The 25434-nt window shown below is 38.6% G+C and overlaps 1 protein-coding gene across 4 annotated transcripts in view; it reads right to left on the bottom strand.

Annotated features, from left to right (window-relative positions):
- sema3bl (sema domain, immunoglobulin domain (Ig), short basic domain, secreted, (semaphorin) 3bl) overlaps positions 1-25434 on the bottom strand; it is a 54972-nt gene that overhangs the window by 11940 nt on the left and 17598 nt on the right. For all 4 annotated transcript variants that reach the window (XM_067527701.1, XM_067527700.1, XM_067527703.1 and 1 more), the window contains exons 2-7: positions 24397-24557; positions 18517-18576; positions 11403-11522; positions 2975-3065; positions 1230-1346; positions 900-1042 (exon numbers count right to left, since the gene is read on the bottom strand). In XM_067527701.1, the coding sequence (XP_067383802.1) occupies positions 900-1042; positions 1230-1346; positions 2975-3065; positions 11403-11522; positions 18517-18576; positions 24397-24557 (692 nt within the window). The remainder of the gene's footprint in view (positions 1-899; positions 1043-1229; positions 1347-2974; positions 3066-11402; positions 11523-18516; positions 18577-24396; positions 24558-25434) is intronic.

Genomic DNA, 25434 nt, shown 5'->3' with positions numbered 1-25434 from the left:
TCCTGCAGCTGTGAGTGTGTGTATGCTGGTATTTCTGCATGCATACTGGTGCATAAAGAACACATGGTTTCATGAGACAAATCAATGCATGAAAGAATGTGTGACAGCATGCAGAGCAGATGGGGATTTGGGAATTTTGACAGCTGCACACATATTGGAAAGAGAAAGGCTTCATATAATTCTGAATACCATGATGCCTTCATAGTCCCTTGGGGAAATGTAAATATTTGATCATCTTGAAAGACATTTGTCTTTTCCATAACGTTGTTTGGAGCTGTCACAGTAGGATGATAAACCCATAAAACCATTAACTCCTGTGCTGGGATGTTAATCCCACAGCCATATGTATGTGACAAAGCAGAGAAAAGATTCATAAATCAAATTATACTCTCTTGCTAGCTCAGTCTTTGTCATTGTGTTCCTCATCTAACCTTCATCAAATGAACCTCAGTGGCAGACGGACTGTACATTACAATGAAAATCCTGGCTTAAACTGCCAGAAAAACACAAATGCCCAAAAGGTCTTCTTCCCACATCACACCTTTCCAAACTCTTAGTAAAACAGTGCTGTAGTCTGGATGTCTGTATGGGTATGACTGCAGTACATAGTACTCCTGACCATCTAGCTTCACCCAGCCCCACCTTCCAACAGAATTTCTCAAACTTTCTGCATATAACTGACATTTTTGGATTTGGATTTTATTAGGAGCAACTTCCATTTGAGCTTTTCATCTGTAGTTGTGGAGAATCAAGAAAAGGACTCTCCATCCTGTCATGACTAGAAGCCAGTTACCTAAATTGCTACACTAAAGTCACTGTGGTCCTGGGTTGTTAAGTTGCCTAATCAAAATATCATCATGTATCAAGAAGGTTTCACATAAACCGTTGAATTGTCTCACCGCACACACTCGTCCGACCCGCGTGTGTATGGCCCCCTCCCTGCCTTCTGCCTCCATGGCCTTCTCAGTAAAGAAGAAATACACTTTATCATCATCTCTGTCATCACTGTCGGGGATAAGGTGGGCAGCAATGAACTTGGGGTCTGCAGGGGAAGATAATAGGATGAAGAGGTAAATAGTTAGGTGATAGGAGGGTAATAAAAGGAAGCAAATAACTCAGTAGAGTTTCACAGTATCCTCTTAGAGACAACGTTTGTGTCCAAAGTGACACTGGAAGTGACATTAGAAACTAATAGCAATTAGTCATTCAATACAAATGTGGAAAGTTACCATGAAGCAGTTTCTCATCAGTCTCTGTCCTCATGGTGGGGCGACCCCCCATGCTTCTGAGGATGACAGAGTCTCTTCCCAGGAAATCTGCTGTCAGTCCTGTATACAACTCCCCACCTAAAGAAAGGCAGGGACAGAGTGGTAGAGAGAGAGACAGGATGAGTGTTAAGAGATTTGTTGAGGAGACAAGTAAATTTAAAGGAACAGCAGCAATAAAGTAAAAGAGATTTAGGGGAAATTGCATTTTTGTCACAGACTAACACTGAGGAAATCATGGGTGACAGAGAAAAATACTGTAGCTCAAGCAAATAAGGTGGAGGAAAGGAAAGGAAAGGGGGGACAAACTCGAACAAATCCAATCTAGACCAAACTGGGAGAGAAACGTGAAACCTGAGCTCAAACACACTTGTACAGTACAGTACTTCCTCTGAGACAGAGACTTTCAACAGTCGACTCACTTTCAATCTCAGCAACTCAAAAAATTGATTTTCCTACAAACAGAATCTTTCTAGTGGCACGTGGAAAAAACTTTAGCAGTGTGGTTTATCTGTCAGTAGACAGGACGTCAGCCTCAGCAGGCATGGAAGCGGAAATCACAGTCAAATAATGAAGAATTATGAGAGATAATTTTTCACAATAAACCAACACAACTGTTTTTAATGTTCACAGCACCGTTGGTATTTTAGAAACTGAATCAGGCCATAGATTTTGTTCAGTGATCTCATGGGTGTAAGTTAAGTATTGTTATCATCTTTGGCTACAATAATGTTCATAGAAACATGCACCTCATTTTACTGTATAACACATAGTCTCCTAGCATGTAGCATAACAAATTCACAAAGCAAACATAAACAGAGAGACTGGATATAAAGCTTTGTGTATTTTGGGTGGAAATCCTGAAAACCCAGTTGGGTTGATAGTTGATGACGAAGTCTCTCGCTCTGTGCTGTAATATACTTATCAAGCTCTTTTTAAGTCGGTGAAAGAAAATGACTTTGATGGTATACAGAAATGAACACTTTCTGCTTTTCAAAAAGGGTTCTATTGCTGCCTGAGAGGAAAATCTATAGACAGCTAAGTGGTCAGGACACACACAGAATCCAAAACCTGTTGACCCAGGCCCAAAATATCTGCTGAGCTGGCTGAATTATCTCTGTAATGTCGGTTTTTCAGTAACGTACTTCTGCAGGCCCAACAGCGGTCCTCCTTGGCTTTGTGTGTACTGTTCTGTATCTTTGTATTCACCTTGTGTCTCTGCTGCGGTCCCAACTACTGAGTACTTGGCTTTATTTTCATGTGTTCCTGCCAAATGCAATAGATTGAATTCTTATTCCAAAGTCACCCAGCTGCAGAGGGGCGGGGAAAGGTGGGATCTAGGGATGCACGTACACACACACACATACACACATGCAGTTCCACACTTAGTGGCTTCCAGGATTGTCTATCACTGGTATAAATTAGCATTATTTCACAAACTAAATACCTAATGACAGTCAGGGAGAAACACCCAGAGCTGTTTAACCTCGTCAGCAGAGCTCCAAATATTGTGTGAACATATGTGATTCCCTTGCCACTGCTATTGGGTAATAGGGTAACAAAGATCTCTGTGGAGAGATGAAAGGTGTATGAACAGTGTGCACGCACATCTATATTTGCCACATCCAACTTTTAAATGACAGAGGGACCTAATGAAGTTATTTTAAAAGTAACTTTACTATCAAACAATCAAACAACATAGGCCTTACCTCTGAAAGTGCTAGCAAAAGGGAGGCTGGGGTCATGAGGAACTTTCCCTCTTCCGTTTCCCTCATTCTGAGGATCCATGGTGAACACATGCTGAGGACCAAAAAGACACACAGTTATATTTCTTTGGCAGAACAGGAAATCTTTAAAACAACCCAAATAGAAATATAGGCCTCTCTGTGTACAGCTACAGTGAAAGACAATGCAACAAGTGAATACTTCTTATCCACAGAAAAACAACAGTAAGAATATCCATCAAGTAACACATATTCAAGGGGTGGTGAGGTCACAAAATGGTGTTCACATTTTTAGCTCCTGGGGCTGAGAGGTAAGTAAGTCCATGATATTATAGAGTATAATTCTCAGGAAAAAAAAAAGAGAAGGGAGAAGAGTTCAAAAGGTCTGGTCACACAGGTGATCCAGCCTAGGCCTATTAATCGCACTAACCGAGAGGCCATTCTTCTGCCCTCCATTGTTCACAGAAATAAGTGGGATAAATGCTGTTTTCACTTTCAGCTCATCTTTCACATTTATTTGTCCTTTCTCTGAACCCTACTTGTCTGAGAAACGAGGAAATGCAGGATCACTCCTGTTGCACAAATTGAAAATTTTTTCCACCCAGTCCAGATCAACCCTAGCTTAGAGCTATTGTTGTGCGTGTGTGTGTGTGTGTGTGTGGGGGGGGGGGGTTGTACTGCATTACATCTGTATTAAATAGAGAACAAAAAAATAAATAAATAAACGAAAACACTTTAAATCCAACCTTTATCAGAGGAAAAGGAATGCTGAAATTTGATGTGAACACAGGTTCTATATATGACCGCTAAGGTCCTAAAACTCAGACCGCACATATTATGAAGTAAGTGACCAAGTATATATATAGAGTCATAAACCAATGTCAGTCCCAAGTAAACGTTTCCCACCCGGTCCTGTCAACTGATATTTTTTAATAAAGACACAAGCAACAGGCTATTCATTACATTTTTTTTATTTCCTTTGAGACATGCCCAGTGTCAGGGTTTTTTTTCCTAGAAAAAAAAAACGTTTTGCTGCACAGGAAGTGAGGTGATTCATGTTCTCAGACGCAGCAACAACAGAACAGAAAAACAAATATAGGCCTAAAAAAAAGATATTTTTAATCACAATTTTAACACAAATTACGGTCAGATATTCTTTTTGTCTAAATCTGGGTGTGAGGAAGCAATTTAAATAACAGGGTGGTACGTTTTCCATCATTCAGCAGTTTGTCAACTTCACCTGACAGACACATCCTGATATTGTGTAATTTATCAGGTTGAATCATGGTCACTGTGAACAAAAAGCCTTTTGTTTCTAGCTGTTCTACTCCCACTTCAATGACACCAGGTTGTCTCTGCCAGACGGGCCTGCGTGTGATCACTGTGAGCCCACATGTAGCCTTAAAGATAAAAAAAGGAACAGTAAGCAACAGGACCTACAGTAAGACCCCATGTTAGTGTAAGTGTCCTTACTTTGAACTCTCTGTGTCTGAGTCTCGGTTCCTCTAATAGACAATGGAGTATTGTTACTGGGAGGGTGAGTTGTCATATGGGAGATGATGAGATTGAAGTCAGCAGAGTAAAAATACTGTAAAAAACACAGTGCACAATAGGCACACTCACACGCATTAGGTTTGTTACGTGCACCAACGCATAAGTGCAATAGTCCACGATGGGCAACAGGGACGCAGAAATTTGCTTCCTTGAGAAAGCTATCGCATATTTTACATTTCCAACAGGCATCAGGTAATAAGGAGCTATAGTTTTAAAAATCTATTCATGTGTAGCTTTCTGAATGTTTTTGAAAAGGTTTGCGTGAGTTTTATGTGTGCAGCCCATCAGCATGCACACTACGCTCTCTTAGTTAAAATCAATTTTTCATTAAAGTTTATGTCCAGTATGATTATTATTTGCAGGAATTTTTAATTTGCTGGCAAATCACTACAGCACAAGATTCTGTATATCAGATACCGAACAAAATGTCTTTTTAAGAATTCTTATTATTTTGCAAGTATGGTGTTTATTCATTTTTGTCACCCAGTCAACATTTCCATTTCTTTCTTTCATTTATCGTATCACTTTTTAGCCTCTCCATCTCAAATTTCTTCTATTTCCATCTGTTTTCTGCTCCGCATGTCCTTCCCTGCTGAGGTCTGTCAGTCCACTCATCAGTCATCCTCGCTCTCTTGTTACTGAATTTAACGTATCGTGTGTATTACTACTTTCTAGAGGCTCTGAAGTTTTAGTTTTTTGTGTGTGTGTTGGACTTGGGTGTCTGTGTTATCTCATTATGATGTGCAGGAGTGGTGCAGCTGCCTGTCCAGCTGATTACACTGTCAAGAGTCACTATGGCCAAACTCTGCCAACACAAATACACAGGGTGCTGTGATTTACATCGAGAAAGACATCCAGGCCACTTTGTGTCAGCTGTGCCAACCAAAATATATCAGGATACTTGCTACAAAACCATTCAAACAAGTGACTACTGATACACATAGATGCACAGTTGTAACATTTAATGTGATAAACTTCATTCATTCAATCTTACTTTAAAACACCACCTTCATCTGTGCTGCCTAATGTGAGGCTACGTACATTTCTAAATAAAAATATGCAGTTTTCCACTTACAATGACAGAATTTGGGCAATTTGACAGGATTTATTAGCAGTAAAACACATTGTTTAACGAGCAGATATTTTCCTACTACAGTGATGATTTACATGGTCTGATCCGACCACTAATCAGAGGGGGGTCATGTTGCATTGTATTCAGAAGCATAAAAATAAGCGCATGTGAGGGTGTAAAAGTGGGTGGGACGGTACGATAACCATAACTTTCCAAACACAAAATGTACACAGTTCTCCTACTACAGACTACTACAACAATCATACCAAACACCAGCAGGTCATACTGAAATTTTACCATGAATAATATACATCACACGGCAAGGTAACAATTCCATTCTGTCACTAAACACTACCAATAATGGTGTCAACTTTGAGAACAAATAATAATGCAATTCACAAAATTTACTACGTTGTTCCTATTTGAAACATACTTCAAGACGTAGTTCAGATAAGATATACAGCACTAACAATACATTCCTTTAGGAAAAGACATTTCAACAATATAATTCAAAAGTTAGTTAAGGCACCAGCTCTTGTACCAAACCTCCACGGTTAGCTTCATAGTTGCCAGATAATTCACTTCGTCACATAACATCAAGCTCTCCCTACATCTACTCCTAATACATAAGGGCGTTAAATGCACCACATGTCACCTGTCAGAAAGCTACAGTAAAATCTGTGCATCTCTGATTGTGAAGTATATGTGGAATCTTTGTGAAAGCAAAGGCCACAAAAACAGGGCTGTAGACTGACAAACACAAACTGATCAAGATTGTAGATACTACATTTTATCTTTTCTTGTAACTCATATTTGTAATTTTTGTCCGTAGCTGTCACTGACCAGCAAAGTTGGTCCCTTTCAAAAGGACCAGTTTCCTCTAAAACAAGCTGATTTGGTGTTCACTAAAGAATCAAAGAGCTTTATTTAGACTTCTTTCCAGCCCTACATAACTACAGTATTTTCCAACCATATTTAGTCATAGAGGGAGAAATCCACTGTAGAACAGCCACATAATTCCAGTTTCTCTTCATCCTCAGACAGAGGTCCTAAGGTAAAAGGCCAGATTGCAAAAAAGCCATGACAAAGCCATTAAGTGAAAGTATCAGTAAATGGAGTGTAGGTTGGACATGTAGTTATATGCACAACTCCGTGAATTTTTCTTTGACAGAGTTGGAAGCACTACATTTTGCTTGTCTTTTTGTCTTGAGAGGAGAGACAGTGTTGAAAAAGAACAGTAGAAAAAAAAATGAGACTTTCAGTGTTAATCATGTCAAACCCATTCACAAAATAGGCTCCTGGCTGCTACTTCTTTCCCTGACCTGCAGTACCTCTGTTCCTCTCTCCTACTGAGTTAAACAAAGCAGACATCCACTTTTTGTGCTTCTTGCTCCTTCCAGCCTCTAATTTTGAGAGAAGTCCTCTCTTTCTCTTTCTTGACACAGAGAGAGAGGACTTCTCTTTTGATAAAGTATAGGGAGGTTGATACTTCATGAACAAGGCTCAATATGAATCATCTGTGAGGGCTTCTGAGTTTAATCTTTGGATTTTAAAAGATGTTTCACATTTTTAACATTTACCACTCAAATAAATCTAATAGAATGGTTTAAAAAAGTAGAATGTCTAAACACCTACCAATTTGACTTTATCCACCTTAAGAGCAACTTGGCCAACTACAGACTTAATTTGACTTGCTGTTGTGCTCGTCTTTTTGCTCATTGTCCAGTCAAATAATGGCTGACCTCACTCTCTCACAACTCACAAGAGCATGGGAATCTTGCTCTCTCATATCTTTCTGTGGCTTTCACTCTGCTCTGTTTTCTCCATGTTTTGCTACTTTTAATAGTTTTGACCATGTTTTTATCTGTGTTCCCAGAGCTCTTTCCTTCTTTGCTTCTCATGAAATATTCAGAAAATGTATCAGTAAAAGGAAATGTTGCTAAAAACAACAGAGGTTGTGTAAGACAAACCGGAGTAGAAAGTTTATAGAAAAAAAACAAGGTGGTGATTAAGAAGAAAGAGAGGGGGAGACACAGATAGAGACAGGATCATGGGTTATGGTGATTATTACAGAGGAAATTAAATATAGAATGTTGAGTAACAAAAACTAGAAAGGGCTGAAGCAGTACATTAAGCCTAAAGAAGCTTCATTTATTCTCAGTCATCTTTAGTTAAGTCATCTTTACTTTGAACCAAAGCTAACATACATGGGAAAAATAAAAAAAGGGATAAATGGCAATTAATTTTGTAATATGTTTTAAATCCTTAGCCAGAGGCAAAAGGTTCTCATATCCCATTCTTGTGAAGGTTGTCTCACAGGAAGAGCTTGAGGAAATTTCTTCAAAAAGTTTCTTTGTAAGTGTCAATTTGGACTCAAGGATGAACAGATTAGATTATGGTGGTCAAGGGTCAAAGGTCAAAATCACAGTCACCTTATGTGTATCCCATTCTTGTCAATGGTACATCTCAGAAATGCCTGGGGAATCTCACTTGTCTGGCACAAACATCCTCGCAGACTCTTTAAGAAACTTACTAAAATATAAGTCTGGAAAGACTTGCATGTAGACTTTTATGCAGTTTATATCAAATTATTTTTGTGCAATTGGCTCTGCTGAATGTTTTTTTGTTCCCACTGGATGCAAAAAAAAATCTCATCTAGCATCAGTGTAAGTGTGGGAAGAAAAGTCCATCAGCGTTTATATTATGATAACAGTGAAACAGTACGGAGCTGAAAATTTGCAACAAGGCTCAGAGAAGGAGCAGCAGGCAGCATCTGTGTCTTGCATGTGTGTATGTGTGCACAGGATTTCATGTCCTTTTCTGTCAGTTATGTCAGTATTGTTAATCTGAAAGTTCGGTACCTGTTCTTTGACCTGCTTAGTGTCTTTCCAAATATTCTTATATATTTATATTCATGTCAATGTATTTTCTAGGAATTTGCATGTCCTAAGATTCTGTGTGTCTGTGTTCAACTCTTTGTTTCGTTTTACTATGTTTGTTTTTGTTTTTGTGTGTGTGTGTGCGGGCGGTCTGTTCCTGTGTATGTCGTCACTAAAAAATGATGGTTTATTTACATATGTATGACACTGCTCAGGCAGCTGTGGCACCAACCATGGGGACTAGAGTTTGTGTGTGTTAGTGCAAGTGGGGTTGGGGGGGTTGGGGGGGGAACATGTACACTCGAGAATTAAGATCAGCATGATGTGGTGAGAGTTAATCTAAACACTGTTTCCACACTCAGAGATTTTTACAATAGTGAAATTGTGACATCTTTGTATAATAAATGACTACATAGACTAAACTTTTCCCAATGGCCCAATTAAAATTCCATTTTATTGCTCAAAAAGTAGTTTCAGTGGTACTAAAAAAATACAAAAAAATGTTCTCCACCACCTTCCAGCAAATATGAAAACTATTGAAACTCATTCATGTGTATTAATTGTTAGATGTTTTAGTGCCTTTCTTTCTTTTCACCTCTTAACTGTCTAAACATCTTTTTAGAACGATGCCCTATTTCTTCACCTGAGACAAAATTAACCTAATTCACATTGTATTTAATTCTACATTCATTAGTTTGTGTAAACTTGTGCTATAGCAACACAAGACTGAGACAGATAATATGTGTATGTCTGCCCCAAACTGAGATGAAACACCTAAGAGGTCAAAGGTCATCCCACACATATCCCAGTCCAAGGGCTAATGACCTCAGGTCTCTTGAGAGGTCAGACAAGCAGGCGAGTGTGTGTTCTTCACCAGTTAACCATTGGTTAAATAAATGGACAGGCTCCCTGTCGCGCTGTCTGCCTGGAGAGAAACATCGACATGAAACGTTGTGGTGGCAGGAGACGCACAAGCAGGTGACCTCCATTTTAAAATAAGTCTGTCCAATACTAAAATTTGACAACTAGCCTTAAAGGATTCCACTTTTAAATATCTAAATCATTGTGGAGGACTGTTATCTGTTACAGGTAAAATTATTTGCCATCAACAAACACGGTGCGATTTCATGGCGTGCCATAAAACCCAGAGTCCTAAAACCACGTTGAGAATGACGGTTTGAGAGGAAGGCAGAAAATGGCACCTGGTCAACACACACTGTGAAAAAGCCCTAAATCCACAAGGGAGAAAAAAATGCGGCAATGCACAAATAAGCCACACAATCTACACTGAAAGGTTGGCACTCCCACCCCGCTGACTCATTTCCCTTTCTTAGCACTTTGCCACTGTCCAGATTTCTCCTCTCCTCATGCCCAGTTTGACTTTCTCCTGCTGGGTTAAGCAGGGCGCACATAGGACAGGGATTTGGTGGACTGCCATGAAACAGCTAGTGAAGACTCTGTCTTAATAGCTCCATTCACAGTTTCTTGTCTTTTAAATGGCTCCAAGCGTGAGACTCTGCAGAAGTTCCCACTGAGCTGAGTGGTTGTGTACAGAGCCAGCCTGTGCTGATGAAAAGATGTATAGAGGGCCTAGCAGTGCAGCTGAGTATCCCTATAGAAGGACTCAAGGCAAAGCTGCCTGCTGAGGCTTAACCTTGAACCCTGCGGGAGCAGGGCCACTCGGAGTTGTGTTTCTTTAAAACATATCTTGGCACCAACCATATTTGTTCCATTAGCCTGGTTTCCTCCAAAAGATTGCTTAGAGGTTACCCAATGATCCCTTATCTTCTCATGTGTTTCAGGTACGTTTAGTTAGTTGAAACCTTCTGCAGAATTCCCCACTGTAAATATTTAAAGCTGTACAATTTACAGGTACTTAACTTTAGTCAGTGTTAATTTACTTAGAATCAGTTTGACTGCTTTTACAGTAACACATCACTGAGGAAGACATTTGACAAAATGAGTTCAAATGTACCTATGTGATGTGAAAGAACTGACTGTAATACTGAACCTACATAAATTATACACCAGTTGTGAGCCTTTTCTAGCATTTAGTGCTTGGTTGAGCCTCCTACAGGAGCTTTTACCAATCCACAGACATTTCCTGCAAACACAGCGTACACGGTACATGCCCAGATATAAAAGGCAGCTAAAGTGGCTGCTAAAGCTGTTTTCTGAGTAGTGTGTGGAGGCCAAATCAGAGCTAGAATGGGAAAGAGCCTTTACATTTGGTTTTTACTTCTTAGTGGTCAGAAAGAACATCCGTTTTATTATTTAATAAATATAACATTTACTCAAATTAACATTAACTGTTCAGGAAAAATTCAACTCATGTTAATGTTATCACTTTGAGATAAGTTGCTGAAGGGTAATGCATCGAGAAAAAACTGTGGATGGGCTCCTGTTAAGAAACCACTGCTATAGAACTAAAGTAAGAGCAAAACTCCTTTTTAAAAGTCTTTTTAATGTTTAGAAAAAGCAAATAAAATTCAACGTTTCCAAACATTTCCTTTAAAAAACTTGCAGCTGTACTTCAGCATGCATACAGTAAAAGAAGGGTCTTACACAACTGTGACAGCTGTATATCATAGTTTTTCTCAAAAACACCAACTGGATGCCTGTAGCTGCCAACACAAAGGAAATACATGTCTTATGGGGGGTGGGTTATTTGTTTGTGTGTGTTTGTGTGTGTGTGCTTTGGCGTATGAGTAACTGCTGTGCTGAGACATTCCCCCTTATAAGATACTTTGTAGACCCACACACTTCTCTCCAGCAGCCACCTCCACCACAAACACACACACACACACACACACACACACACACACACACACACACACACACACACACACACACACACACACACACACACACGCACGCATGCACGCACACTATATTCAACCACGCTTACCTCTCCTCGGTGTCCCACATTAATGAAGACGCACATGGGCTGAAAGGCACCGGTACCACAGGCCAAGAGGTGGGTACGGTTGTAGGGCTGCAGGAGGCGAACATAGTTGGCACACTCGTTCTGCAAAACACAGATAGACACAGAGAATAAACCTTGATTATTCCAGATATATATGAAAAAGTTCAATGTAAAATATCCATTCGTACATTTATCAACTAGCTACAGTGTTTGTGTTTATCCTTGTGGTTTTTGTAGGTGGAACCAATTCCAGCTGGCACAGGGTGAGACATGGGGTATGCTCCGGACAATACAGTATTGTGTGTGAAATACAGGGTTCATGCACTATTGTGTGACTACTGGGTTTGCTACAGTTACTAAACCATAACTTTTACTCTTTGCTCACGTACATACACATACAGGGAAAGGATCTTAAATATATAAATAAATGAAATCATACAGTGCAGCTGTTATTCAAATGGAGATAAGTTGATTTGCAGGGTACTGTCGAAAACTATGTAATTTCTCACAAGGCTTATTGATGCCACATGTTGTGTAATGAGGGCCAAGCAAAGAACTTTATTAGATGAAGTGTGATAGCTTCAGCATCTCATGCCGGACATGAATCTCTGACTTTTAGAATTCAGCCAAAGTGAAACTCTACAACACCATACAACAAGCTATAAAGAAACTCTAATAGCAAGTGCTAAACGTTTCTACACACTCAAACACAAACAAGAACAAAGGAGCAGTGATTGGGGAAACTAGTATCAAAGGTCCGGAGGATGTTGAGGGCACAACTACTTCCTTCATCTTGTCTGTAACAACAAAACGGGTGTCAACTGTGAAGGAGGGAATAAGCTGGGCTTCATTCTCTTAAGTTAACAAGGTCATTTTGTGTTTGTGTGTGGCCCCCATCCCTCTCAAAGTTGCACTCAGACGCTCAAACATTGTTGATAGTTTCCTCAAGTGCTTTGTGGTGATGTAAATCATGTCACTGCACTACGCAAAATAGTTTACCTCTACACATTGCCCTCCCCTGCTGGCTCATGTCTGAACCCAAACAAAGTTAACCTGTGATAAACTAAATGAAAAGACATTTGCATTAAGACTTCTTTCAATAAATCTAAAATTACTACTAAATATGAAATGTACATGCAAAATAGGAGAAGAGGAGGTGTCATAAATAAATTTCACATGTTGATTCCACTTAATTATTTATCAGTTATTGTTGAATGGCTTTACTTGTATAATCAGTGCAAAATATATGTTCAGCCTACTATGCGTCTCCTAAGGATGAAACAGCATGTTGTCTAATACAGCCTACGGTACAAAGTGGACTGAGGATGAATACAAATCTGTCTCTGCTATGTTCTTGTTTCACTACTTAGGTCGTTTTGAAGATCTGTGTGGCCTAGGAAAGTGAAGTGGAGTGAAATGTGGAAAAGAGGAAATATGTCTCTGCACTCCCACCAAGGGATGTTGGGTTTTACATATCTGTGTGGTCTTGTCTCAGATTAAGTGGCAACAAAGGGAGTGGTGTTGAACAGAAAATGAAGTGTTCTAATTACCAACTCTGGTTTTGGCTCACGTTGAGATCTCAGGAAGTAACCTTAAACATCAAGCCAGAATTGAAATTGAAGAGTCCCAATTGAATTAAGAGCCAGGGCTGTTCATTTATTAACCCTTTTAACCACATATACCCTGCTGTCCATTCACACAGTTCAAGCTTTGAGGACGCCTACAAAACCACAGTACTGTATCTGGGTGGTTAAAAAAGCTAGGCACAGCATTTTAAACATCACATTATTGCTATTTTTACTCTGGAATAATATATCATTATCATAAACAAACAAGAAAGACTGCCGAGACTGCTGGCGGCCTCTCCAGCTCTTTATAATGTGAAATGTAAGTCTGATTTCCCATGATACATGCTCCACAAAAGTGAGGTACCTCTAAAGCATAAAACAGGAAGGCAATGCACTTCCAGAGTGCAGAGCTAAATATTTAAAACTTCAATGGAAGAAACATATGTTTCTAGTAGACTAATTTACCTTTTGGACTAACAAATCTACAATTTTTCCAGCATGTTTATGTTTTTTCAGTAAAGAGTGAGAGGTACTTTGGTCAAAGAAGCAGAGAAGGTGACTCAAGAGAGGAGGAGTGGAGATGGATGTCTTCCTGATGACAAAAAGAGGCAGGGTTTGTGGCCTGTTGCTCTTTATTTTGAGAAACCTGTCCAGTAAGAGCACCACAGGGTGGAAATCATTCTAATCATGGTTTGATTTGGTAACAGTATAACACAGTATCACAACTTGGCCAGGATGTTTAAATATGTTCTACACAGATGAATTTAGGAAATTTTCTACAGGTCAGGAATAAGATATGGTTTGCCTCAAGAGTTTGTCTTGAGTGGGTTCATAAAAATGGAACCCTCATCCGCTTTGTCACATGGACCTTGCTGAACGTTTAGGGGCTGTAAAAATGGAACAGCTGCCACCAAAGTAATGTACTGATGAAAAGCTATGAGGAAACTGGAAAATCAGTCAACCCAAGTGTAATGTAGATGGAATGTAGGACTTATAATTAACAAAGCATTGTATATTTTACTTATGCTTTATTAAATACCAATCGTCACAAACAAAAACTGCAAGGCAAGAGGTTAAAAACTGGTTTAAAGCCGATCAGCTTGTAGCTGCTGTCGTACTTTCGGCTTGGAGTCCGAACTTTAAGATAGTTCAGTCATGGCTGCTGTTTGGTTGATGTCAGCTTAATTCTGCATTCAGTTGACAGAGTAATCTATTACTGGTCATACCTGTACATGTTGGTTGTGTACCTTTACATGTGTGGTTCAAAGTTGTCTTACTTTAAAGTTGTGTTTTCATAGCTGGCTTACCAATCTAACATTATACACTGATGTATTCTGTTCTGTCACTAAAGCTAAACCAGCTGCTAAGATATAACGCTTGCTGTTGATCAATTAAAATTGAAATGTATTATTGTTTAAGCAACTGAAGGTGAAGACAGAACAGCAGGTTTGGAGATGAAGAACGTTTTCCAGTATGCAGCCAGATTTCAGTGGAAAGATGTCAGGTCCTGTAACAGTAAAAGAAAATGAGAACCAACACATATCATGTACACACAAACACGCACACACACACCTACACACACACACACACACACACACACACACACACACAAACACACACAAATATGCACATGCATAAGACTATAGTGAACAGGACCTTCTCCTCAAACATAATCACACATATACAAACATCCTAACAACAGTTCAAAGCTGGAGAGCTGGATGAACCAAGTCTTTGGCCTCAAGCAGCTGTTTGATCCTCAAAGAAACCACTTTCCTAAGTCCTCTTGATTGATTTCAAGACAGCACTGAAAACATTCAGTCATCGCAAGAAACTTGTTCCAAAGTGTGTGAGATGATTTTTCCAAAAACCCAAATACTCAAGCAAATATTCATTTTACGATGGAAAACCACACTGAGCAACTTATGTGCTGAACCCATTTATCATTTGTGCCTGCAGCCTCTGCAGCACTTTTTCTTATTAATAAAGAGGCTGCTGCAACATCCCAAATAATTTATTATATTAGTAGTATATTACAATTTCAAGAATAAAATGTTTACTAAATGTTGTGTCATTAGTAAATATGATTTAGAGTTCGTAATTCTAAACTCAAACCTTTTGAAACTTCTGGCTACTGTTTAAAAGCCTTAATCTAACTGTATTTTTCTGGAATGGCTCTTGCTTTATAATACTGAGACACAAAAATTGGCAAAGTAGAATTGCTCACAGCTCTACTAATAAAGCCAAATCAAGATGGAGGCAGGATTACTAATCCAATGAAGTGTGCAAAAATAAGTGCACAGCTCCTTTTTTTAGTTAGATAATTATCCACATATTAAAAATGATTAACATGCTACATCTGATCCTACTCAATAAGTGTTCAGATCAGCATGCCCTGCATTATAATTAGTCACCATTTGAGCCCCAGACAGGAAGAAAGTAACCACCTGATTTAATAATGAATCCAATGCAAGCAGAAGGTGCAGATATATGAAGCAGAAAATGTGTTAACAGCCACAGCAAGACAGAACACGCTTGGCTGACGATGCTAAATGCCTCCCCTCTGCCTGCTATTTATTTGCCAGAGCTGTAATTAATGATGGTGAAGGTCAGGAGGTTGTGACTGTGGAAGGAAGTAGTATCAGTAAAAACCTGTTTGAGGTGGCAGACAGTTCCCAATGAAAGGCTGAGGACACATAAAAGAGATATAAAAGATATTCTTCTATTTTATTTATTGTAATTCCACTTTTAATCTGAAGGTAAATACATATGTAAGGTGGACATACATCTATAGTGTTTGGCATAAAGCAAATATGTTTTTGTTAATTATGTATCTATATATCGCTATATCCCTACAATCAAGTCCTAAACCTCAAATAGGCATTCAAACTTGTTAAGACCAGCAAAAAGGAAAAATGTTCTTTATAGCCCTAACCTGTGAAGAATTACAAGCACCCCCACACACACGGACACACAGACATATCCAAATAAAAAACAAACAATGTGAGGACCTTTCACCTTTAAACCTCTACTACATTTAGTCAAACTCAGTTATGTTTAACAGACACAAACAGCAAGCATCTGAGATAGAACATGTGTGTGTGTCTGTGTGTCTGCGTGTGTTCAGTATATATGTGTTGTTTGCTTTGTAGATGCCACTGAATAAAACAGTAATCCATCTAGTTTGACACCTAAAAGCTCAGTATTACACACAAAAGGAGAGATGTGAAGGAATGCAGAGAGATGTCTATGTAGTTTAACAAATAGAGACAAATTTCTCTTTTACGCACAGTATTTCACACACACACACACACAGACACACACACACACACACAAACACACACACTTATTATGACTGGTTTGGCACAGGTAGAATTACATAAATCCACTTCGGACAGTACAGTAGCACGCGCACACGCACGCACACACACATATATCTAGGGTCAAGTGAGCCCTGTGAGCTGTGTGCTGAGGAAACCCCTAATAAAAGTGATATAAAACACCCACGACACACCTGCCACTTCAAACGTAGAGAACAGGCCTACAAACACACGCACACACTCAGTCTAACCTGTTCCAGATGGAGTTGGCTGTTGACTGTTTGCCACAAAGTAAAAAAAGTTTTAAAAAATTATAGTAATTTTACAACTCTTCCAACAGGGTTTCATTATTACGTGTGTGTGTGTGTGTGTGAACCAGCAATTTATGCCAGTTTATGTATTCTGGGCATAACTAAAGCCACTGGGAGTGTCTTCTTCAACTGGGGACAAATCTAATGATGTCTCACTACATCAAAGAGAAAAGACTTCTCACTTTATTCTTTCTTATATTCAGTATTTCTTTTTAAGTCTGTCATTTTATTTCCTATTTTCTACGTTTATGTTGTCGTCTTGTTTTCTATTTTTGTCTTGTCATATTAGCAACAAGAGCTCTGTGGCTGCACTCAAACACAGCTGCAGTAAATGCCAACATCAGGATATTGCTATATTCAGGATTTAATGCAGCAGGTGCAATGTTTACCGTGTTCCATGTCTCCGTTTAACACGATAGCATGATAACATTTTCTAATTAGCATCAAAAGTAAGGTTTGGCTGATGGGAATCTGAAAAATTAAGCAGACATTTCTGGACGAATTCATGTTCAATCATTTGGCAGATGTCTTTGTCCAAAGTGAGTTACAAATGAACACGCAGAGGCCAGGAGCAGCCTTTTACTGTGTTCAGTGTCTTGTCCAAGGACACTTGGGCAAAGATCAAACTGATCAAACTGCCAATGCTGCAGTCTGGACTAAAGCAGTAAACCAACTGCTAGTGCATATTGTTATTAACCGGTGGTCACAGAATTAACTTTATGCTCATAAAACTATCACCTCTCCATCCCTCTCCTCTGTCCGCCCACTCCCTTTTCCTTTATTTGCTGGGAGGTTTCTTCTTTGACTTCCTACAGGCTAACATACACAAAGCTGGGTCAGCGTGTGAGAAGGAAACAATCCAGTCCAACAGTCCAATGTATTGACACACATTGGATGATTTTTTTTCATCTGAAAATGTTATTTTCTTAGCATTATTTCAGGTGGCTGCTCTGGAAGATCCCTTTCCTTTCTTTCCCTTGTTGTAAAACATGGTCATAATGAACACAATCCTCCCTTTGTGTGTTTGTCTTATTTCTGCCTTTTCCTCTAACATGTAATAATTTTCTAACTACTGTTTTCCAGTTAATTCCCACTTGTCCATCTTTCCCCTTTTTTCTTTTTTCTTTCTTTCTTTCACAGAACAGCTCTTTATTTACTATAACTCCAATGTTCCCTTCAGTGTGTACTTCCCATTTAAACTACTGTACAGCAAATATTTTATGTAACAGTTGTCAATGTCTTTTTACAATAGACATTTCATAACAGAACAGCAAAATTCCAAGCAGAGCAGACGGAGAGGGCTGCCTCTCTGTTCTGTGTGGGTACTGGCAGTTCAGGTGAGTACAGAGTTGCTCAACTGTGTAGGTCAACTCAGTAATTTCATTAATGAAAAAGGGGCCGGTAATTTCTTTGGCCATCAGAGTTCAAGTAACTGGGAAAAAGAATGAGAATCCAAATGCAGGCACCAAAGCTGAGCTGGTAGAATAAATGGCTTCAAAGCAAGCAACAAGCTCCCCATATTTAAAAACACTGTTGAAGAACTCTTCCACAACCTTCCTATGCACATTTACATCAACATGCAAGCAGACAGGATAATGCAAACTAAACGTTTTACAAAGTAAATGCAGGAAATGAGTCACAAGAGTCAAAAACATGGAGCATGCCTCTGGGTGAGGCATTGTGAGGCCCAATGAAGAGTTTCGAAGTTGCAGGAGCACAAACACAGTTGGGGAAAACAGAAGAGGACACAAAGAGATTTGATTTACATTTGCACCAACTGAATGTAAGATGGAGCTGTGGGAGCTACAAATGTTTCAACTTGCTAAAGTAAAAACTTCAGAGGCAGTTTGAATAGTAAATGTGTCGAAGACGAAAGCATTGACTGTGACTAGCTTACCTGCTCCTTCCCTGTCTCAACACAGCCCTCTCTTTTGCCAGGTAACGGGGGCCAATAGATCTGTGAAGGAAGACAGATTGATGATTAACAACCTCGTAACTTACAAGTAGTGCAAGAAACTTTTTTATTCAGCCTTAATGTAAAATGTAATTACATTTTGTGAGCCACATGTTTAATGCAATCAAAACATAATCAACCCATGTGTCATTAAATTTGAGTTACTGTAAAAATGGAACAAAGGCTTTTTTGGAGCTAACTTTGGCTCGTAAAACTGAAAATCTTGATTGATACATTTATCATTCATATAACACCATCAGCCTTTGTCAGTGGATGCAAATGGGCCTGCTCAACCAAATTACAAAAAGTTAACAATATTTTTACTTCCCTTTAATCTAGCCAGGAGGATTATTTTGATTCTGTATATCCACATTTTTAGATAATCAGTGTCTAAAGTTTTCCAAACTAATGCATTTTGCCCACAGCCATAAACAAACAAACAAACAAACAAACAAACCAATAAATAAATAAAGTTTGAAACTAATTTCTCCTTAATCAACAGTCTCTATGAAACATTTTTATGTTGAGTATTTCAAATCTATGCTGAAAGAATAACTGTTAACAGTTGATATATTCTTGCGATAACACTATAGAGTACTTGCTTAAAGGACTTTAAGGATATAACTACATAATAATAAAATATACAAAACACAATATGTCATCTTCTGGATGGTGTGTAAGACTTCAGATGAAAATGTGCTGTGACTCCAAAGATTCATGCTTCCAGTATCAATCGTTTGTTTTTGTTTCTATGATTCACATTACATTTTGGGGCATAAAAGAGCTGGAAAGTTTTATTCATTGAATCTTTTATAATATCATTACTCTGCAAGACCATCTGGATATAAATAATAGAAAATTAATACAACATTTTTCAACTGTAGCTCTTACAGTGTAGATCCAAGATTGCCTGAGTCACACATAGGCATGAAACAAAATTTGGAGCTGAAACAATGGGACTAGTTTTACACTGCTTTCTTGCAGTAAAAAATGAAATCCATTTTCAATGGTGTGTGTCAAACTGTACGTTTGTGAGCACTATGAGAGGGTTTCTCTGAAACAAAACCTCTTTGTGTTGTATAGTGGGAAACTGGCCTTGTTTTGGTCAACACGGAGAAAAGCAACCTGCGAGGAAAACAAACGTTTCACCGATTGTGTTCGGTTTGCATGGAGAGCATGTGTGTGAGTCAGTGCCTCCTCTGGTACAGCAGCTATAGAACTGTTAAAAAGTGTGTGTAGATTGAAAGAGACAGAAACAAATATAGACGGATAAATTGAGTTGAAAAGATGAGTGATGCATGTTTCTGACTCAAAACTGAGATATTTTCTCTCCTTCTGCTTACGCTGAATTTCATATCAGCAGTAAAACTTTGAGACAGATTTTATCTTCGCCATCATAAATCAGACGTCCCCACAGCCAGCACAGTGAACGCGCTTTAAATCAGAGCGACTGAAACTTGGCTCACAAACACTGCCATTCTCTGACACTTTGTTGTCTTAATGTACGAATAAAGGATTTGACATTGAAGAGCCTGCAAGCACTTTTAATATACTTTAACAGGTTGATGTAGCCGAGTGCAAGAGAACAGAATCTCAATGAAGTTACCTGTCTGTAAAATAAAACACAGATTGCTATGATATAAAACGCTGGTGAATAATCAGCAGGAAATAATAATTTATAGAAGTCGACTTCATAAAAGACACACTGAATATTGGTTTATAGTAATTTTACAAAATTAAAACACACAATATACACTTTAAAAATTAAAAGAAGAACGAATCCTCATAGCTGCTTATATTGTTAAATGAATCTTGCTGCTTTAGTCTGGATATTTATTTTTAGATTAAACAGCACATGCTCTTTCTTACTTAATCTTGGACTTCCTTAAATTTTGACACGTGATTTTGCACAGTATCAACAATGAGACACATTACGATCCACTTCATTTGTAAAGCAAGATTACAAAAACAGTGGCAGGCCGCAGATGAAACGACACGAGTGAAGAGGAGTTGGTTGCAGTAAGACACGGGATGGATGGAGTAGTCACTGCTGACAGAGGTAAGGTAGCCAGTGACATGGAAGATGCAAGTCACAGAAGAAGGTAAGAATGAAAAGGTGAGAAGCCACGGATGCAGCAGAGCATGACAGCGAGTCAGAGTTGCTTCCACAGAGAGAGGGGTGACTAATTGTGCCCACGCAGGCTCCTGGACGCCAGCTGACCGGAGACGGCAGGCAGGATGTGAAGAGTTACTACCTTCCTCATCACCTCCCTTGCTGACTCCTTCCCCCCTAAACAGACATTATCTTTGTTGAGCTATGAGTATTTAGTCATCTGTTTCAAATGATGATTGATTTGTTTTTCATTTTGTAGTTTTTTTTGTTGTCTTTGTTTGTTTGTTTTAAATCCATCTTTACAATCACTGTGCTCCTCATCCTTTAGTTTTCACATCTTATTCACCACAATAAGATTGATATTATCAACTCCGTACAGTAAATGTTAACCTAACCTCACTTTTTGAATTTTGTTAGTTTGATCCATTGGACCAGCTTCCGGGCAACTAATTGTGAAACCTGCACATGAGTGTTATATTGAATCTTTTGATAAACAATTACCACAACATCTGATTTAAGGATTTTTCCAGCACTTGACCCGTCTTTTTCAAAAAGCTGGCCTGCAACTGTGGGAATCTATATGAAACAATGATTTATCTCATGCTTGACTGAAGTGAATTTATAAATTAGGAGCAGTCCACACTTTGGCTTAAAGCGGTTTAGATCTCTGGACCAGTTTGGCATGATCCTGGACCGATATGAATGTGTGCCTGTCAAAAAAACTGGCTCACACACGTCGTCTGACCAAAAGCAGCCTGATAGCATGCCTGGCTGATGCTGATATACTGTGAAATCAGGCCCCTCCTGAAACCTGGCGGGCAGTGGTCTGAGTCAGTGTGCTGCAGTACTCCATCCATCATCCAAGAGTCCCATTCTGCATGTTTTGGGGAAATATGGCCAAGATCCACCAGCCATCCGTGACTCTTCCTTTGTTTAACTGTTTCTTAAACTGTTTCTTAAAATTCTGAAGGTGCCTCTTCAAGATCTTCTTTCAACTTTAATACCCCCATAAAGATAATTTACAAATGTTACGATGATGATGATGAAGATGATGGAGATGACTATTATTATAATTTGAGTTGTTGTTATTATATTTAAATTTGGACCAGTGTTTGCTTCAGCTGCAAAGACATCTCTTTTTAAACTGCCACTAGTGTATTGATAATGGCTTAAAAGCAATAAAATACCATTAGCAGTTATGTACTGCATCAACATGATGTTGCTGTATGCTGATGTAAACAGATGTCCAGTTTTAGCAACTTAGTTGCAATTTTCCTACAAAAACCATCTCACCTTTTTATCAGTTTAGTTTTGCTGAGCCGAAGCAAACTTTGGTAGCAACAGAAATGAAATCATAGAACATAGACAGAATCAGAATGCAATTTAAATATTGGACTCAAACATTGTAAGGCACTTTGGACTCTTCAATCCAAAGACTAACTCATTGAGGGAAAAAAGTCACATTTTACAATGTATTGTTTAGAGGCCAAAAGGATTACGGCATAATTATGCTATTCTAAGTAAACTGGGCCTGAGGCCATCCCCCAAATCACCAAGGAAGCACGGTGATAGACGATAATGTGTGAAATCAAACATGCAGAAAAAAAACCCCAGTTGTCTGAACAAGTTCAAACAAATTAGTGTTTGACAAGAGCCAGAAAAACACAACTGAATATTTCATATACAGTAAATCAAATTCAAATCCTATGCAGCATCTAAACTAATAAGGTATTCATGTTTATCATTTGCATTGTCATTGTTACAGTTGCTTCATAGACTATTCACACCTCTTTGTATTTTGCACATTTTATGGAATTATAAATGTCTTTTAGGGCAGGGCAATTTTGAAATGTTGCTCATCAGTCTATGCAGAATAATATCAATATTAATCAATAATGACAAAACAAAGAGTTTTGAATACGGCAGTTCCTATTCCAATTTCATTTCAAAAATGCTGAAGCGTTCTTTTTAAGCTTTCAGAATTATTTTAGAAAGGACCATGTTTTTTAAAATGATGCAATGATGATATGCAAGACTTTTCAACACTGAAGCTAGTTGTCATAGCAACATCTATTGTTTTCCCCCTATGTGAAGGCAAACATTGTTTCAATTCATTCAGCTTGTTCCTTCTGTTCTTTGCTGCTTCTTTCCGCGCTGGTTTATGAAGCATTTGGCACTTGTGTGTCATCTTGTTAATCGTTGTTTCACTGAACTGGCAACACTGATGGATTTCACAATCACTGGCAGTGATAGAACCAGGGGCATTAAACCACAAACAGCATGAAGCAAACTGGAGCGAGTAGCTGTGTGTGTGTGCCATGAAGAGGAGCAGTGTGAGGATGATGAAGAGAGATTAGAGGCATCTGGCTCTATGTCTAGCTGTATCTCATAATACAGTCAGAAAGACTGTAGTATGAGATACACACATAATCACACACACACACATCTGCTTTCAGCTGAAGTGGCTAAAGCACAATGGAGATTTGTGTTTTATTAGAGAGAGAAATTTTGTTCCATGCTTACACAGAAAACCAGTGTAATGGAACACAGTGCATTGGTCACCCTGCTGCTGGAAACTTATATCTGAACAAATATATGCTGTGTACTGTCACACACCTATCATATGCATGACGGTGAAATAAAATCCTGTTTTAATTCAACCTTCTCATTTCCCTGGCATTGAAGCCTTCCAATAAAAACTATCCACAACCTCATAAGAAATAACTCAAAGGTATAATGACTCCACAAATCACAGCAGAAGTCATATCTGTGTCTACTGTTACAGTGAATTAATTAAATTAAATATGGACTCCTTCCCAATATGAGATACACTTCTCTCTCTAATAGTATCTGGTGTTCTCTACTCAAACCAACATGCCACAGCAGTGCACTGAACTTTATTTAAACCATTTATCAAAAATCAAATATTTAGATATACAAATAACAAAGTTCTTCATCTCAATATGATAATAATAGTGTGATTGCATTCTTTGTGCTCCTTCTCTCTGTGTAAAATCAATCATAATTTATCTCACGTCTTTCAGCTGGTTCAAATTAACCGTAACCCTCACAGCATAACCACCATGTTTGACGTGCCTTACTGACAGACTCATGCACAGAATAAGGGTGGCGCAGAATGAAAACACAATGTTTGATTTACGACTAGTTTCCCAGGTGGTTCTGCCCCAGACAGGGCACGAGATTGTTCAATGTCTTAACAGGACAGAGCCTGAAGTAGAGAGTGTAAATAATCGCATCGTACTGCAGAAAGCTCATGGTCCAGAATTTAATCCATATAATTTGAGCTTTTTTTTTCACCAAAAACATAAGCTTTATTTAATATTTTCCTCACTGTTTCCATTTCGGTGATAATGCAAAAGCAGTGATATAAAATAGAGTGATTGTTCAGGTTAGAACCACCATATTTATGGTTGATTTATGATAGACAGATCTTAAACAGATGTTCTGCAACAGGAGAGTTCTGAAAAAACACAAAATGCTGAGCGTATCTCTTTCAGTCATATATAATCCTTGTACTGATTAGAACCACTTGCAGAATCCCTGCATCTTAAATCTACAGTAAATAAAGTAATGAATGTAGACCGTACAGTATTTAAACTTTTACAATACATCAATCATGAAACCAGAGAAAAACACATTACACATCTAAAGACAACTGAAACTACTGAGCTGCTGTTGACAAACTTCACCTCTTTGGACTCACTGCTGGCAGGTCCCAACATTATAGAGTACAGGACGTCTTTCCCTCCTAGAAAGAGGCGGTCACGATACTCGTCCAGGAAGATGGCGGTAAGAGAAAGCTGCCCGTGGTGACCGGTGAAGACAGACGACCTGTTGGTGGACAGCAGGTCTGCAGAGAAAAGAGCAAAAATGATGAGCAATGGCATCCAAAGCAAACACAAGGGGGCCGCTGAGCAGCTATAGAACTGTTAAAAAGTGTGTGTAGATTGAAAGAGACAGAAACAAATATAGACGGATAAATTGAGTTGAAAAGATGAGTGATGCATGTTTCTGACTCAAAACTGAGATATTTTCTCTCCTTCTGCTTACGCTGAATTTCATATCAGCAGTAAAACTTTGAGACAGATTTTATCTTCGCCATCATAAATCAGACGTCCCCACAGCCAGCACAGTGAACGCGCTTTAAATCAGAGCGACTGAAACTTGGCTCACAAACACTGCCATTCTCTGACACTTTGTTGTCTTAATGTACGAATAAAGGATTTGACATTGAAGAGCCTGCAAGCACTTTTAATATACTTTAACAGGTTGATGTAGCCGAGTGCAAGAGAACAGAATCTCAATGAAGTTACCTGTCTGTAAAATAAAACACAGATTGCTATGATATAAAACGCTGGTGAATAATCAGCAGGAAATAATAATTTATAGAAGTCGACTTCATAAAAGACACACTGAATATTGGTTTATAGTAATTTTACAAAATTAAAACACACAATATACACTTTAAAAATTAAAAGAAGAACGAATCCTCATAGCTGCTTATATTGTTAAATGAATCTTGCTGCTTTAGTCTGGATATTTATTTTTAGATTAAACAGCACATGCTCTTTCTTACTTAATCTTGGACTTCCTTAAATTTTGACACGTGATTTTGCACAGTATCAACAATGAGACACATTACGATCCACTTCATTTGTAAAGCAAGATTACAAAAACAGTGGCAGGCCGCAGATGAAACGACACGAGTGAAGAGGAGTTGGTTGCAG

The sequence above is a fragment of the Channa argus genome, chromosome 13, assembly GCF_033026475.1.
Source record: "Channa argus isolate prfri chromosome 13, Channa argus male v1.0, whole genome shotgun sequence".
NCBI classification, from domain to species: Eukaryota; Metazoa; Chordata; class Actinopteri; order Anabantiformes; family Channidae; genus Channa; species Channa argus.
The sequence above is the reverse complement of the archived record's forward strand: the minus strand, read 5'-3'. Positions and strand labels throughout refer to the sequence as shown.